Genomic DNA, 15987 nt, shown 5'->3' with positions numbered 1-15987 from the left:
TATAGGAGTCTCAATTCATCTATTGATCTTCAGGATTCATGCCACGCAAATGAATTAAAGGATAAATTTGTTGAAACAGTAAATGCAGGAGCTCTAACGGATATTTCAATTTCTTTTCACTATTTTCGTTGGCCCAATAGTAACTTTCCTTTCTTTCATACTTACTTTTCCATTTTCCATTAAGTTTCAGAGAATTATGAATGGAGTACCCCGTAAGGAAATATCTGCCTAATTAAATTTTGTTCAGTATACCTTTCCTGTAATGGTTAGATTGTTTCCATTATCATCTTAAGATGTTTTGTGTGTAATTTGTGGGCCCAATCTACTTACAAAGTTTATTTTCTCTTGAATGTGAAAAATCATGCTCATAGGTTGAAAACCTGTCGAGGAGAAGATGATTGTCATTTTTTTGCCTAGGATTTCCTTTAAAATTTGTCTTTTGAGTTAATATTTCCTTTGGGTTCAGAAAGGCTTAAAAGGACTACAAAAGTTGAAAAAGGGCCCACTTTCTCATTTCTTTCCTTTACAATTGCCTTTGGCAAAAAACGAACTTCATGGGTCAAAAGCCTGCCAAGGAGAAGTTAGCTTTAATTTTTCTGCCCAAGATGATTCTAAAAATAGGGATTTTCCATAAGATAGCTCATTATCTTCTCACATTGATTCGTGAGCCTCATTTGTTGCTATTTGCAAGAAATTGCCTTAATGGGTAGAAAACCCACCAAGGAGAAGGCAATGCTCATTTTTCCACAAGCTTCCTTCTTTCATCGAAAACATGATAAGTTGTGAACAAGCTTAGCTTTGTGAATAAATTTTTCATGTTGTAAGAATCTCCATCGAATTAGGTACTAAGCTACCCATAAACTCACAATATCAAGGAAAACCACCCAGCCTTAAAATGTGAGAGAAGGGAAAGATGAAAAATCTGATGGAGACTCTTTTCACCTAAGAGGAATTAAAACTAGACCCAGACATACTTAAGCTTAACTGAGACACAAAATTTTCCACTTTTACGAAATGGTTACAGGGTGAAAAGTGGGGCAATAGTTCGAAAATATGATATAATGGAAAATAATCAAAACTTTTCGTGTGTTATTCTATTGCACCCAATGTGTACTCTTACCAAATTGTAACATAAACAATACAAGTTCATTGCACTCAATGTGTGCTATTTTTAGTAATTATGCACCCAAAGTGTGCTAATTTAAAAGGGACAAAATAAGTCTCAAAGTGATAACTATCAAGCAATAGGTTGAGGAGTTCAAAATACTCCTAATTTCATGTAACCCTTTCTAAAGTTAGGTTAGATATTTTAGTTGTAGTAGTTATTTTATGGCAGTTATTAAAATGCTATATGACTACCTTATTTATGTAATGAATCTTGATGAATAAAAAAATTAAGTTTAGATTAAATTTTAATTATATCAAATTTGTGGACCTAACACTTTGCTCACACCTAAACTTGTTCTATTTAAAATTAAAATTAATCATTTTTAATCTTATATTTTTCTTAGAAAAACTAATATTTTATTACCTTATTTATGTAATGAATCTTGATGAATAAAAAAATTAAGTTTAGATTATATTTTAATTATATCAAATTTGTGGACCTAACACTTTGCTCACACCTAAACTTGTTCTATTTAAAATTAAAATTAATCATTTTTAATCTTATATTTTTCTTAGAAAAACTAATATTTTATTTTATTCTTGATACAAACATTATAATAAATAAAATAACATAAAATATTGTCCATATTCATCACAATCTCAAACTACTATTCAAAAAATGAAGATAGATCAGATTCTCAACTATCATTATTTATATTAAATTTTATTTATAGACATGTAACAAACCATTATTTTCCTTTACAAACATATTGTAGAGTTTTCTATTTTATCATATTTACAATTATCTATGTGGGGAAGATAATCTGTGTAGGAAAGACAAATTCTTCTTTAGTGGCAACTTATTACGAGGAAACTTTTATGGAATAGACTATCCAGTTACTAATCTCACAGCTGCGGTCAGATTTTGAAATGGTATATTTGTTGATTCTCAACTCCCAAATTCTTAAAATTGCCATCAGTCCTCCTCTTATAAAACTTCCCCCAGTTGAATTCCCTGTACTTGGGAGGATTCTCCTCACTCACCAACTCCTCCAGAGGTTTCAGATTCACATAGTGGGAAGGTCTGAGGAAAAATGGAATGGACAGACGCCTTCGGCTATCATTAACAACCACTCTATGCTCAACACTCTCATACCTGTCATTGCTCCACACCTGCCATGCCATTCAAGATATCAATGTGTTTGAACAAATGACCTATGCTTTATTCATAACCCAACTTCCAAAATAGTAAAGAAAATATAAGAAGCAATCACCTGAATGCAATCTCCAACATTGACAACGAAGGAGTTGGGCAGGGGCTGAGCGGGCAGCCACTGACCGTTGTCCTTGCGCTTTACCTGAAGTCCACCCACCTCATCCTGGTAAAGAAGTGTGACGGCGCCGCCATCCTTGTGCCTGCCCAAGCCCAATGCAAGCTCTGGGGCAGGGCACTCTGGGTAACTATTCAGCCGCACGTTGCTTACATCCTCGTCGAAATATTCATTCAGCCTGGTTTCTGGTAAGCCAAGGCTCCGTGCTATCAACTCTAGCAACTTTATTGACAGCTCCCTTGCCGCCGCTATATATGCGAGGCAAGCTTCTCTGTAAGGAAAAGGAAATCAAATGCATCAATCAATTATAGAGTTGTGATGGAATCAAATGAGGTTGTAAGGAGAATGGATTTAATCATTTAGAAAATTCTATTGATTGAAAGTCTATAAACAAATTGACATACTATCAGTTTTAGAAGAAGTATTTGCATAGTCCAAAACTTATAAATCTAAACCTATTTAAGTTAGACTATTATTGAAATAGGTGCGCTATCTAGATATAATATATATGAAATATTTCATTCATTCTCCTTCTCATAAGAAACGAATTCATATGAATTATTATTCATAAAACAGTCTATAATTTACCTAAAAATCTGCGCAATTGAATCTCCTTTACAAGATCACAATTTAACTAAAAATATCTACTGTTACCAATTAAAAAATTGTGAAGCTAAAAACTATACTGGTAATAACTCTACTGAAGAAATAAAGAATGATGTGTAACAATTAGGTTAATTTGAGCTAAAAACACCAAAGCAGCAAAAAAGTTGAAAACCTAAATTCCGGATGGCCATCCGGCCAGCGGTTTCTGACGGTCTCGGTGGCGGTATCAGACGGATCAACTGAAGTCGGCAACTGGTATTCATCTCGCTGCACAAAGTCGAATACCTCTTTCCAATCCCTCACATTTTTTGTGAGCTCCGAGTCGTAGTAGCCCAATGGGTTTTGAGCATCCCTGGAAACTCTTCTCTTCTCTTCCAATGGCAATGAGAAGAAATCTGCTACGGCAGATTTGAGGCGCTGCAGAAGATGATCAGGAAATCCATGGTTGACGAGGTGGAAGAAACCCCACTCTCTGCACGCCTTCTCCACATCCTCAGCTGAGCTATTTTGTAGGTCTATAATGGGGATATTATTGTTATTGACATCATCTTCTTCAAGGGATGTGGAGAAATGCTTTGGACGATGCTCTTCGCTCTGGATAAAACTCTCCTCGAACTTGAGAGCTTCGCTGTTTTCGGCCGTAATAATTCCCATCGTTACTATCTTTTTTTTCCTTCCGTCGTTGGCCTCTCTCAATGTTTCATATATAGTTGTGTTAGGTTTTAGATAGATTGAATCTGGTCAAGAAACAGATACATCAAAATGAGTGTATTTAGGTGGCTTATGACGTAGGGGGTGATGTAAAATCATTTGTCGATTGGGTTGCAGTTACCTATAGGAGATTGCTTTCATAGAGTAGTTAATTACTTTCTGTATTTTTTAAAAGAAAAAAATAGTTAAAATAGGGTAATATGACTTTCTCTTGTCTTGCACCAGTGCAAACTCTATTTTGACTCTTTTACATAATTAAATAGGGTGATACGACTTTCTCTTGCCCTACCCCATTCACTTCAAATCTCGTTTTGATTCTTTCCCACGCCAAATATTTGAAACAAAAATTGTTTGGGGAATATGTGAATGTATGTATATATATAATACATATATATGAATTATTAGTCCTTGCCATCTAAGGTGGGGACTAAACTTTTCAAGTCACTTTTTGCAATAGTTGTTTGGATGAAAATGGCAAAATATTTCAGCTATGGTCTTCATTAACGTGTCTATTAAAATAGATTTATCTCTGCAAAAAACCTCTTTTTCTATTGGTCAAGCTAATTTTTCCTAGCAATCTTTTTTTTTCCTATGAGAAAATTGGGTGGAAAAAAGCTTCGAATTTTGTGGCATAGGGTTTCAATGGAGAATAGCATCACACACAAAGGCTTAGTTCCTAGGCTAAAGTGTTAGCTTGAAAATCATTCGTAAATCAATTATTATTTTGGTATTTTCAACTTTCTAAGTTACTCTGCCTATATAGAATGTAATTTCTCCCTCCTTCTCTCATTCCCACCTTTTCCTTACTACTATAGACCTTGTCAAACCCCGAATTCCATACTCCATTTGAGAGGTCACATGGGGCCAGCTTCACATGAAATCATTTCATATGTCTTCTTGGGAAATAAAAAGTGGAGGTATTTTGGCCAACATAACTTTGAAGTGCATATGAATTGATATTATATCGATCAAGTCTAACAGATTCTGCATTTTCCTCTGCTCTTGTGGGGAGTTTAGTTACTTTTTAGGTTCTTTATGATCTACTATGGGAAACATTTTTGTTGGGGTTGTTCCTCCCCCTCTCTCTATGTTGGATATTGTGTTGGGCTACTGTCCTTAGGACAACCTTTGGGAGAGGAGGCAAATATTGTTGGGTTTTCATGTGCTCTGTCGACTTCTAGTTCCAGGGTTATTTGTTTCCCTTCACATTTGGTGGGTGAGATCTTTGATTGGGGATCTTTCTTTCTAGGTATCTCATTGGAGCCTTGCTCCATTTATGTTAAGTCACCCAACATTTTGCTATGTTTGGGTATCGTTTTGTTTCTTGAATATTCTTGTGCCTCCATGCCTACTGCTCAAGTTTGGTTTCCCCCTTTATTGGGTGGTTGGTTACTTGTTGGGAGAGCTCTCAAATATCCTCTAGTTATGAGAAAAGTGTTGTTATATAGGTGGTGGGCTTGGATATATGTGTTTGCTTCTTCTTGCATACCTTCTATGGAGGTGAAGTTATCTCCTATCGAGGTGGAGACCAGGTGCGTGAATTTGGAAGCAAAGGAGACTCCTATTGAGGAGAAGATTTATTGGGCTATAGCTTGTGGAGGGGTTGAGAATGATGGCATCACTTCCTCAACCTTGGTATTTTGATCTTCCTTCCCCGTGTTTCTATTGAGGTGGACCCTTTCACTATTGAAGTGGGAAATGAGAATGTGGTGGGTTGGAAGATCTCTGAGAGTGTTGGCCCGAATAAGGGGTCTAGATGGTTATGGATCTTTATTGCTAACATAGAAGAATGGATAAGTAGTTTGTTGCTTGAGTTTGTTTATCAAATCTTGTGGTGATGAAAGTGTCTCCTACTTCCTAGTTCTTGTCTTTCTATGATCGAGTGTATGCTAGAAATTTTAAAGGGCTCACCTAGGTCGTTTGTTTTTTTTTTTTTGGTTAATATGTATAGCTTGTGAGGGGGCTTGTCCCAAGTTAACCTTTGTCAATATTGACTATGGTTTTAGCCACTTTCAGACCTTTTTCTTTAACAGATGTAGGTCTAAGATGAAGTTCCTTGATGATTGTGTCTCTAGATGTTTGGCATTAGGTGTTGTTAATATGTTGTTTAATAGTGTCTAGTATATGTTGTTTTTACCATGGGTTAGCACCCTCTTCTTCCTTTTCTTAATCCAAAACATGTTTAAAAAATAGGCAAGAGCCTACAACACAATAGTAAATTGTGAGCCTATTATCTGGGAGGTCTTTGGTTAATTTTCTTGTCGTGCACATTAGAAATCTACACAAGCAATCACATCAATTCAAAATTCATATTTTATTGTCCTATTTTATGTATCTTTGACGTACCAATTGCACACCATTGAATGATTCTTAATAGATAATTATATATAGTCTAGATTTTTCAAAGTCTTTTCTACTTTCTTGATCCTCTTCATGTCTATAGTTTCTTGGGAAGTTTAGTTCAAAATCTTTTAGACTTTTTTGATCCTCTTCATGTTTATAGCTTCTTAAGAAGTTTAGTTGTATTCATATTGTTCTTTGAAATTCATTTATTGTGTCTATAGATCTTAAGGTTTTGAGGGTCTTGATAGACCCCGATGTTTCAAATATGGGTGTTTAGAAAAATTCATAATTTCATATTAAAGGTTAAGAGAGCCCTTTTAGATCATTCATTTCTACTTTTAGAGCTTTGGCAAGATAGAGATACACTTTGAATGTTTTTTCCCATCTTTTTGGGTATGTCATTATGTTGATGTTGGAGCTAGAATGTTTGATCATTTCTTTCTTTCTACTGTTAGAGCTTTGGCAAGATAGAGATACACTTTGAATGTTTTTTCCCATCTTTTTGGGTATGTCATTATGTTGATGTTGGAGCTAGAATGTTTGATCATTTCTTTCTAAGGTATATCATAATGCTAATGTTGAAGCTCTAAATTTATTTCAAATCCTTTGAAATTTTATTTCTAAAGTGTTTTAGGACCCCTTTAAAATTTGTTTTATTCTTAATCCAAAATCTTAAAAGTGTTACCAATGTTTACCTCAAATAAGTATGGTGAATCACCATTCATTACATTATCTAAAGAATATATGAGTTATTCAATTGATTCAAGAAACTACAAGTCAAATTATCAAAGATCAATAATAAAAGGAATACAATTATTGTCTTATATACAAGTCTTAAATGTACATCCAAATAATTTTAGAAATATTTTAAAAATAAGAAAAAATTTAAAATTAAATTAAAATTAAAATTTACAAATAAAATTTAGAAAATTATTTAAATGTGAACAATTGAAATTATAAAAAAAATAGAAGGGAAGTGATGACTTCTAAGAGGAAATAAAATTAATTGGATTAAAAAGAGTTGTATCTTATCTCTATAATTAGCTAAATATTATTTAATTTTAATTAAATTAATAAATTATTTTCAAGAGTATTAAATTTTTATAATTCATAAATTATTATTATAAAATAATTACCTTTTAAAATACCTTTTTAAGATATCCTTCTTTATATAAATGTTGTATTTTAATATAACATGTTTTTTTTATAATGACGAAGTTTTACAATTTAAAATAAATGGATGACCGAAATTAATCAATGGTATATATATACACACAGAAGTGCCAAATTGAATCAATTTTTAAATCATTATGTGATTTTTATACACCTCTAGACATAATGAGGCACAATCAACCTTGAATTTGTCACACATATATCTCCCACCAATTGTTGATTGGGTAGGAATCACACTTGCACAATTGATTCCTAAAACAAGTGGTTAGGTTCATGTATGTTTTATTCATTTTGTGATGTGGCTAAATTGATGTCTTCATAATCTATTAAATTTTAAATAATAAATATTGCTAGTTAATTTATTTTTTAATATGATTTTTTTCTTCTAAATCTCATAATATTTTTACTCAAACATTAATTTCCCAACTAGGTATGATGTTTTGATTAAAAAAGGAAGGAATAGGGTCTTGAACCTGGACTACAACAATGAACTTCAACTATCTCAGCTTTGGCCCATTACAGCCAAGCAATAGAGACTCACACTCTAACCCCAACAGTTAGAGTCCCTCCCAACCATAGATAACAAAATTAATCAAAACCAGTCATGTTCTTTGAGTAGCTTAAAGAAACCATACTAAAAACTAACACTAAACTAGATAATATACAAACCATATTCCAAGTCTTCCTTCCCCAACAATAGTGGGGATTACTAAACTTAATAGTATAGAGGATGAGTCTCAAAATTATAGAGAGTTCAATAGTCTTAACACTATAGAGATTAGCATTAAACATAAAGACAACCAAAAAGAGCCAAAGCAGAGAAAAGGAAATATTATGCATGTTTGATGTTCTCCCAGTCATCTATCAGATACTTGATTTCTTCCATCCAATTCTCAATCTCCTTGGAGCTCTTTTACTCCTCGCAGTTCTCCTCATTAATTTGACTAAAAAATTTAAGTTTGCTTTTCCCATTGATGAACCCAAAGATTGTCTTTCACATCATTTATTTATGGGCTTTGCAAATGGAAGACACAGCCACTCCCAATTCAATTCACGTAACCACTGACTTAAAAAATTTATCCAAGGCATCAATCTTCTAATTAATTTCAAAAAAATTGTTTAAAAACTTTTTTTTTAACTCTTCCATCCTAATCTAGATTAGGGATAGAAAATTATGCGTGACATTTCCTCCAACATTATCAATCTCCTTGATCCCCTCATCTTCCCCTATAATACCTAACTTCACTTCAATTTTTTCCTCCTTAAGAAATTGAATCTCTTCATCTGTTTCTTCTACTTCTGCATCAAAATCTTCATCTTTGGTGCAATTATTACAAGATTTCTCTAGTGATTCTTCCACTCTAGTATCCTCAATCCTTTCCTCATTTTGGGAATCATGAGATTCATCCTTGCTTTCTTCCTTATAATTCTTACCTTTTTTATTTCTCAACCTTGCAGACCTCCTCTCTCTAGAGCTAAAATTTGGCTTTTTCCTTTTAAAATCTAGTAACCTCACCCCCTCATCATTATGTAAATTTCCCTCCCCTTCTTTCTCATCAATTTCAATAATTTCTTTAGCAAATTTTATCTTTTTTGGGGTACTCACAGGGCTAGACTTCGCAGAGGAATTTTTACGCTTCTTGGGGGACTCAAATAGCAGGGTTTCTTCTAGAGAGGGTCAATGCTTCTTAAAGGACTTAGACATTTCCTTGGAGGAAAGAGGATTATCTAAGATCTAAGGGGAATCTTTATGTATTATATCAGTGCCAATCTCTTCAATAACCATGGAGGATTTGGGAACTTTAGGGCTTTCATTAGTAGGGAAACACTTTCCAAAACTTGGGTGATGAGAATAGATGTGGTGATAAATAAAAAATATGAGCCCTTGGTGGATAGGAGGATTATCGTGAATGGCAATGATGTTGACTAGAAACAAAATAAGAAAAATGGGGTTTTAATCTTCTCCCCGTGCCTTAACATGTTAAGAAGAGGAAAGTGATAGTCGTGGTAGGTCATAAAATGACCTTCAAAGGTGAAGTATTTAATTAGCCAGAAGAAAATGGCACCAAAGGTGCTAGAGAGAGAAATCCTTTCATACCCATTATTGGAGCTCACTCTGACAGGTTCCTCAATACCTTCGAAGAATTTGTGCCTAAATTTACTATAGTTCTTCATGCCTTTCCTCTCCACTTGAACCCCAACACATTCTAGAACAATAGCTTCTCCAATCAATTAAGGCATCACCACAAACTTAATACTATCGATAGCCACCTTCTTATTATTCTAGGAGTTGGCAAACTTAGTTGAGAGGATTGTGTTATAGCCTAAATCATCGTATTGATATATGAATCCAACCCTTCTTTAACAAATACCCCCAAATTTCTTTATTCTTCTCCAGCTCTTTGCAGTTTCTCAATTCCATGTGCTTTGGTGGACCTCCCATAGTGTGCTTCTTCTAAAAAATCTAGATAACTCCCTCAAGATTTGAGTCCAACTTGATTATGCTTTTCTCTGCAACTTCACTCTCCATGGATTTTTCTTCCAAAAACTTTGACTTGTGGAAACTATAGGGAAATTTAACAAAAATCAGCAAAATATTCATCTCTAAATAAGGGTGACAAAACATAATAACCTTACTACTCATAAAATCATTAACCATGCCACAAATATTCTCCTCAATCTTCGTGTCATATTTCAGCTTATACTTGGCAATTTTCCTTCCACTAATTTGACAAATGTAATAAATAATGAGGACCTTCAACATACATTTCCTCAAGTTAATGGTGTACTTCCCATCTCTCTTCCATAAATGCCTAACATTGGAATAATAAACAAGCTTGAGAAGTTAAAATATAGATTTGGGGAGGGATGCACATAAAGTAACATCATAATTAAAATAATAGGGAACATACTTTTAGGATTCATGAGCCAAACCAACTTATTCAAATCAGTCTTAAAGTTGGCACTCAAAAAAGGCATGATCATAACTTTCTTAATATATGACATGGTAATACTAACCAACTAACTCAACATCATTTATGTCTAGTTTCTACCCATCTTCTCTCTCCCTCCAGTCCTCTTACCATATTCCTTGGAATTCTTTGTTATCACTGAAAATAATTTTTCTTAACTCCTGTGTGCATTCCATTTAAGTTACCATTTTCCAATCCTCATAGTGTAAACCCCAAGAGGCCAAGTAGTGAGGAGCTTTTTTCCTTCTCTCAAGGTATGTTTAATAATAACTTTATTATAATACAGGAGGCATCTTTGGCAATCTAAAATCATAGGAAAAAAATATATTCCAAGGGCAATTGGCTCTATTTTGAAGGGTATCAATAATGAGCTTAGAATCCCCTTCCAAATCAACATTAATAGCTCCTAAGTCCTATAAAGTTTTTATTCCATACCACATTGCTATTGCCTCAACATAATTATTAGACTTTATTGCTAACCACTTAGCAAAACCAAGGATAACATTACCTTTCCAATCTCTAATAATACACCCTACTCCTGCAACTCCCGAATTTCCTTTAGAACATCCATTCATATTGCACTTTATCCATTCTCTCTCTGGCAGTTTCCAGCTATAGTTTTTCCTTTTCCAAATCTTCTTCCAATTAATATCAATCAAGCTTTGGTTTATATTCCAATTCTATTTGATCCTTAAGTCTAACAAACCTAGGAACTTGAGGCTGTTGGGGAAGCTAGCACAATTTATGCTTTCTCTTATGATTTTTTTAATATTGTGGGAGGTAAAGGCATAATCCTTCTTCTTGTCTCTAAAAATCCTATTGTTTATTTATTTCCATACACACCATCCAACAAAAGGTAACATCAATTTTCATGTGTTAATTGAAATAGGATGGGAGAAGGGTGAAAAATGTCATTGTTTCATAAGTTCAATTATAGTTTTGGGGAACACCAAAAAGAGGTGGCATTCCTTAAGCACAAGATACCAAACCTCATTAGAGTAAGGGAAATGTAATAAGAAACGGTTAATAAATTTTGCATCTTTCTCACATAGAACACATCTATTAGCTAACATAATTCTATATTTAGAGAGATTGTCTAAAGTAAGGATATTTCCATGAGCCACTACCCACCAAAAATAGTTAACCTTGGGTGGAAGATTAGAAATCCATATTTTATTCTAGAATTTGTCTCCCATCACAGTCCTCTAGATATCTATACGTTTAGTTGACAGAGAAAATGTCATTGATGTTATATCTCAAAATCCACTTGTCCTCTTCAGACTAATTGAAAAGACTATGGTCAGGAAGCATATCTCTCAGTTTAGTGACTTATATTTTCTCATATGCATAAGTCATTTGGCATCTCTTTGTAATTGCCATAAATTTATTAAGTCCTTCCATCTAGCATTATCATTCTCCCATTCTAGATATTTTTCCACTTTCTCTACCACAGCAATCTTTAACTAGTCCATTTGTCTTTGGTTATTAATAGCCTCCTTGATAGGTACCTCCTCCTTCTAGATTTCTTCCCAGAAAGAGCTTTCCTTCCATTTCTAATTAGCATTCTACTACCACTTCTTATCATTTCTGTAGTTTTCAAGATATTCTTCCAAAGAATAGAGAAAACACTAGAGTTATTCCTACTAATAAATACATTGGTTAGACCATAAGAAAAGTATTTGGCTCTAAATATATTTGGCCACTCCTTCACTCCTTATAGTATTGACCAACCCAATTTAGATATCAAAGCTTTGTTCATACCTTTAAAGCTCCTAACTCTGAGACCCCCTTTCTATTTTGGTCAAAAAACTTTATTCCAATTAACCAATGCCATCTTCTCTTTTCCTCCACTCCAAACCAAAGAAAATTTCTTTGTATTTTCTCTAGAGTATCTACCACCTTTGTCGGCATTAAGAAAAAGGACATAAAGTACATTGGAATACTCTAGCGGTAGGCTTTAAGGAGAAGAAGTTTTCCACCAAAACTTAATAGCTTTCCTTTTAATCCTACAAGTTTCTTTTGGAACTTTTCAATAACACCATTCCATTACAAGTGATTAGGTAAAGATGTTAAAAATAACCTCAAATAGAAATAATAGTTATATGAAAATATAACCAATATCATAAAATAATAGATCACATAGAAGAGAACACAAGACACTAGGATTTAACATGGTTCACCCAATCCCTCAGCTATGTCCACCAACAGCAAGTTTGATATTATTATTATCTAGTGATTACAATCTGTAATCCCTTACAACTCAATATCATCGCAAAAAGCTACAATATCACCATTACATTATGAAATCCCTAACCCTAATCCTTTTTATACAAGCTTTTGCCTCTTACAAAAGTAGGGCTAGAATAAGTCATCCAATAGGAAAATAGCAGCTGACACCTTTTACAATATAAGGTCAGTTTTGGCTTGAAAAACCTCATGGGGGCATTGCCCCTTGACCACACCCTATACTAAAACAAGGAGCACACTTGGGGTACTACCCCCAAACCCCTATACAAATTATATGGGGAGAAATTTGCACCAAATAAACCTCTAAGTCTAATTAGGCTCCACACCACAACACAAGATACATGTCTCAAATAATTTCAATGTGACATTCAGGCATGTCAAAGATACATAATTATATGTCCTACCTAGGATTGAAGAAGAACAATTTGCTTTTTTTGGAAACTAATGTTTTTCCCATATAACTTAGCATAATAGACAAGAGTGATTTCAAATCCTTAGCTTCAAATAAAAGAGCTTCACCAAAAAGCATTGTATCATCAATAAATTATTGGTGAGTAGAAGGGGGGAGCCCAGATGTAGCTTTGACACCTTGAATAGAATTGGAGAGCCTTAGTTTGTCCAGGTTCCTACTTAAGACTTCAACCACAATAATAAAAAGATAAGAAGAAAGAGGATCTCCTTGCCTGAGACTAGTACCAGTAGTGAAAAACCCCCCAAGTGGCCTCATTAACCAAAATTGCATAACTAGTAGTTGTTGTAGAAGTTGATAAAAAGATAACTTCACATATCCTAGATATAACCTAAAAGAAAATGCCTATTACAAGGAAGATGAAGCAAAGAAGGATATATTTCTCTCAAAATAGAAATAATATATTCTTGTGAAAATGAGAAGTGTTATCATGAATGAGAAATGAGTTCTCAAGATATGTAATACAAGAGTGATGATCTTTATATAAAGGAGATCATGCAATCTCTAAGGAAGATAAGGTAATAAGGGAATACTTTCCATCCACTCATAAATAGATAAGGATATAAGAGAATTATTTTCATCCACCTCTTAAAGAGATAAGGAGATAGGGTAAGCCTTGCCATCCATATCCTAGAGATAATGACATTTAATAATGGAAACATTATTAAATGTCAAGTTGCATAAAGAAAATAAAGTTGAAACCTTAAGAGAGGGTAAAAGATAACTTCAATAATAATAAATCAAAGTTAAGTCTTTAACTATAACACCCCCCTTAAGATGAGCAACAATACAACTACAAACAATCCACGAAAGGACAAGTCAATGACAATGCAAACTTGGGTCCTAGTAAAAAAGGCCTAATTGGGTACCCAATCACAACCAAATCTCTATCAAATGGAGAAATAGAGAAAACCTCATGGGAAAATGGTGTAGGGGCACCTAGGTAAGGCTCATAGAAGACCTATGGTTTCTAAGTTGTTTTGACTTGTAGTGGTGCTAGCCACACTACTAGGGTAATAAAGGGACTAACTTGGTCCTAAGGTGAGGCCTTAGTTGCCCTTAGTTGCAACTAACCCCTTAATAGGTCATATAGGATATTTTTATGGTTTTAGTGGCAAGTTGACCAAGAAAGGGACTTGAGGTCCTTTTTCTATGTTTTAAAACCTTATATAGCCTTTTGATAAGGTTTGGTGGGCTTAGAATCAAGCTTGCATGGCATATTCAAAAAGTTGTAGAAGTTGCTTAAAAGTTGTCAATGTTGTCATTGACAACATTTTCTTGTATAGGAGCAACTTTGCATTTTTGGTTTCATAATTTTTTGAAACCATTGGTATTATTCCTTGTTCAACTATTTAAGGCCATACTCAACCTATTGATGGGGTTGGATGATTTGCAAAAGTGTGTATACGGACTATAATAGAGCAACAAAAGTGACAGTTTTTATTTTCTGAAGATCTTGGCATTTTGATGGATTGAAATTAGGAATTTAGTGATTGTAAGTGTTAGAGTAGTTCATCTTAATATTTTATGTAGAGTTAGATTTCAATAATGTGATTTTCTTGTAAGTTGTAAAAATTCTTTTGTTTTCTGCATGTTTATTGTCCTGAATCAAGCAATTGAGCAAAATTGGGTCATAGATCCTCTTCCCACTCTAGAACTTGCACATGCATTTGGGATTAGGTTGATGAATCCATGTACATATTTTATAGTGAAGGAGGGGCCCTGGAAATCAAGGGAGGCATTTTCAAGGTGATGCCCTAGGCGAGTCACAGTTGCATGGCTAGGGATCGCAGTGGATTGCATAGGTGTTAGGAGGGATTGAATGCATAGATACCTTCAATCAAGCTTGGAATAAGTAATTTGTATGAGAGTAGAAGTACCATACTCAATGGGAAGTATTGGTGAAATATTTTAGGAGATGAAAGTTAATTTCTTGTCAAATAGGCTTAAAAATCCTTAAAACCTTATTTTTAGTCACATTTATAAGTTGTATTGTACAGATAGATTAAGGGCTAAAGACCTTAGAAATGTTTTAGGTCTCTAAAAATCGTGCATGGATCAAGACTTATTTACCCTCCTTTTTAATTACTTTTTCAATTTATTCAGTATTGTCATCAATAGTAGGGCTAATTGCTTGTAGCCTTGTTTGGTTGTTTGGGAAGCAAATAATGTGTTTTTTGTGAACTCAGTTAGGGTTCCAATCTCCAAAGTGGTTTTAGATCTTCGAAGGGGTTAAAATGACCTTCAAAAGACCTATGCCTATTTTTTGAGTGTATTTTGATCAAAAGGAGGTAGGATGTGAGATTGGTGTAGAGGAAGCATTGGGCTAGTGCAAGCCTAGGAAGCAGTGGGTGGGGTTGTAGTTATTTTCAATTGATGTTCACTAATTGAAGGAGGTGGGATCTCATAGTGAATATCCTAAGGAGAATATGTAGTTAGTAACCCTATTGGGTCAAAAGAAAGACCTAATGAGGCCCTAGTGTGAGTTGGGGTAGAAACAAGACTAGTGAACATTACATCAAAAAAACTCTACTCCAAAAAGAGATAGCTAAAAAAACTAGTGAAGGACTGCAAAAGCCTCCAACTAGAGAATTTTATCCTAGTAAATAGGAACAAAAATTTTATCATGAAGAACATCATCGAATCATGACGAAGCTGAATATACTATCAAAAATAATTGCTGATGTGAACTTCCATGGAAATAAACCTGACCAGGTAGAAAAGATTGTAATCTATATGACTTATTTTTTATGACACTACTCAAATTAGGAGACACACAAAGGAAAAAAATGAACTCTTTTATGGATCTAAATAGTCCCTCAAACTTTCTCCACATAGCTCAAGGAGTGAGATAACCATCCAAATGAAAGAGTAGACTGTTAGCGACATGCAAAGATAACAAATTGGTAGCTTGATCCATGTTGTTCTTGTGCGGCATGACCTCAATAGCACATGTCAACTGAGGTTGAACCTCATCCAAACATGACCATAAGCCTTGTGACCTTAGAAGTATTATCATACGAGATTT

The 15987-nt window shown here is 34.1% G+C and overlaps 1 protein-coding gene across 1 annotated transcript; it reads right to left on the bottom strand.

Moving 5' to 3' along the window:
• Window positions 1-1800: 1800 nt before the first annotated feature.
• LOC149530959 (fe(II)/2-oxoglutarate-dependent dioxygenase 4-like) lies at window positions 1801-3721 on the bottom strand. The gene is made up of 3 exons (XM_089810295.1): window positions 3217-3721; window positions 2382-2709; window positions 1801-2280 (listed from the first exon to the last, which is right to left on the bottom strand). The coding sequence occupies exons 1-3, from the start codon at window positions 3696-3698 to the stop codon at window positions 2026-2028; spliced, it is 1065 nt and encodes a 354-aa protein (XP_089666421.1). The 5' UTR covers window positions 3699-3721; the 3' UTR covers window positions 1801-2025.
• Between the last annotated feature and the right edge of the window lie 12266 nt (window positions 3722-15987).

Source organism: Cupressus sempervirens, chromosome 11, assembly GCF_028749045.1.
Source record: "Cupressus sempervirens isolate cs-2001-9-10 chromosome 11, ASM2874904v1, whole genome shotgun sequence".
Taxonomy (NCBI): domain Eukaryota; kingdom Viridiplantae; phylum Streptophyta; class Pinopsida; order Cupressales; family Cupressaceae; genus Cupressus; species Cupressus sempervirens.
This window is presented reverse-complemented; position numbering and strand designations above follow the sequence as displayed.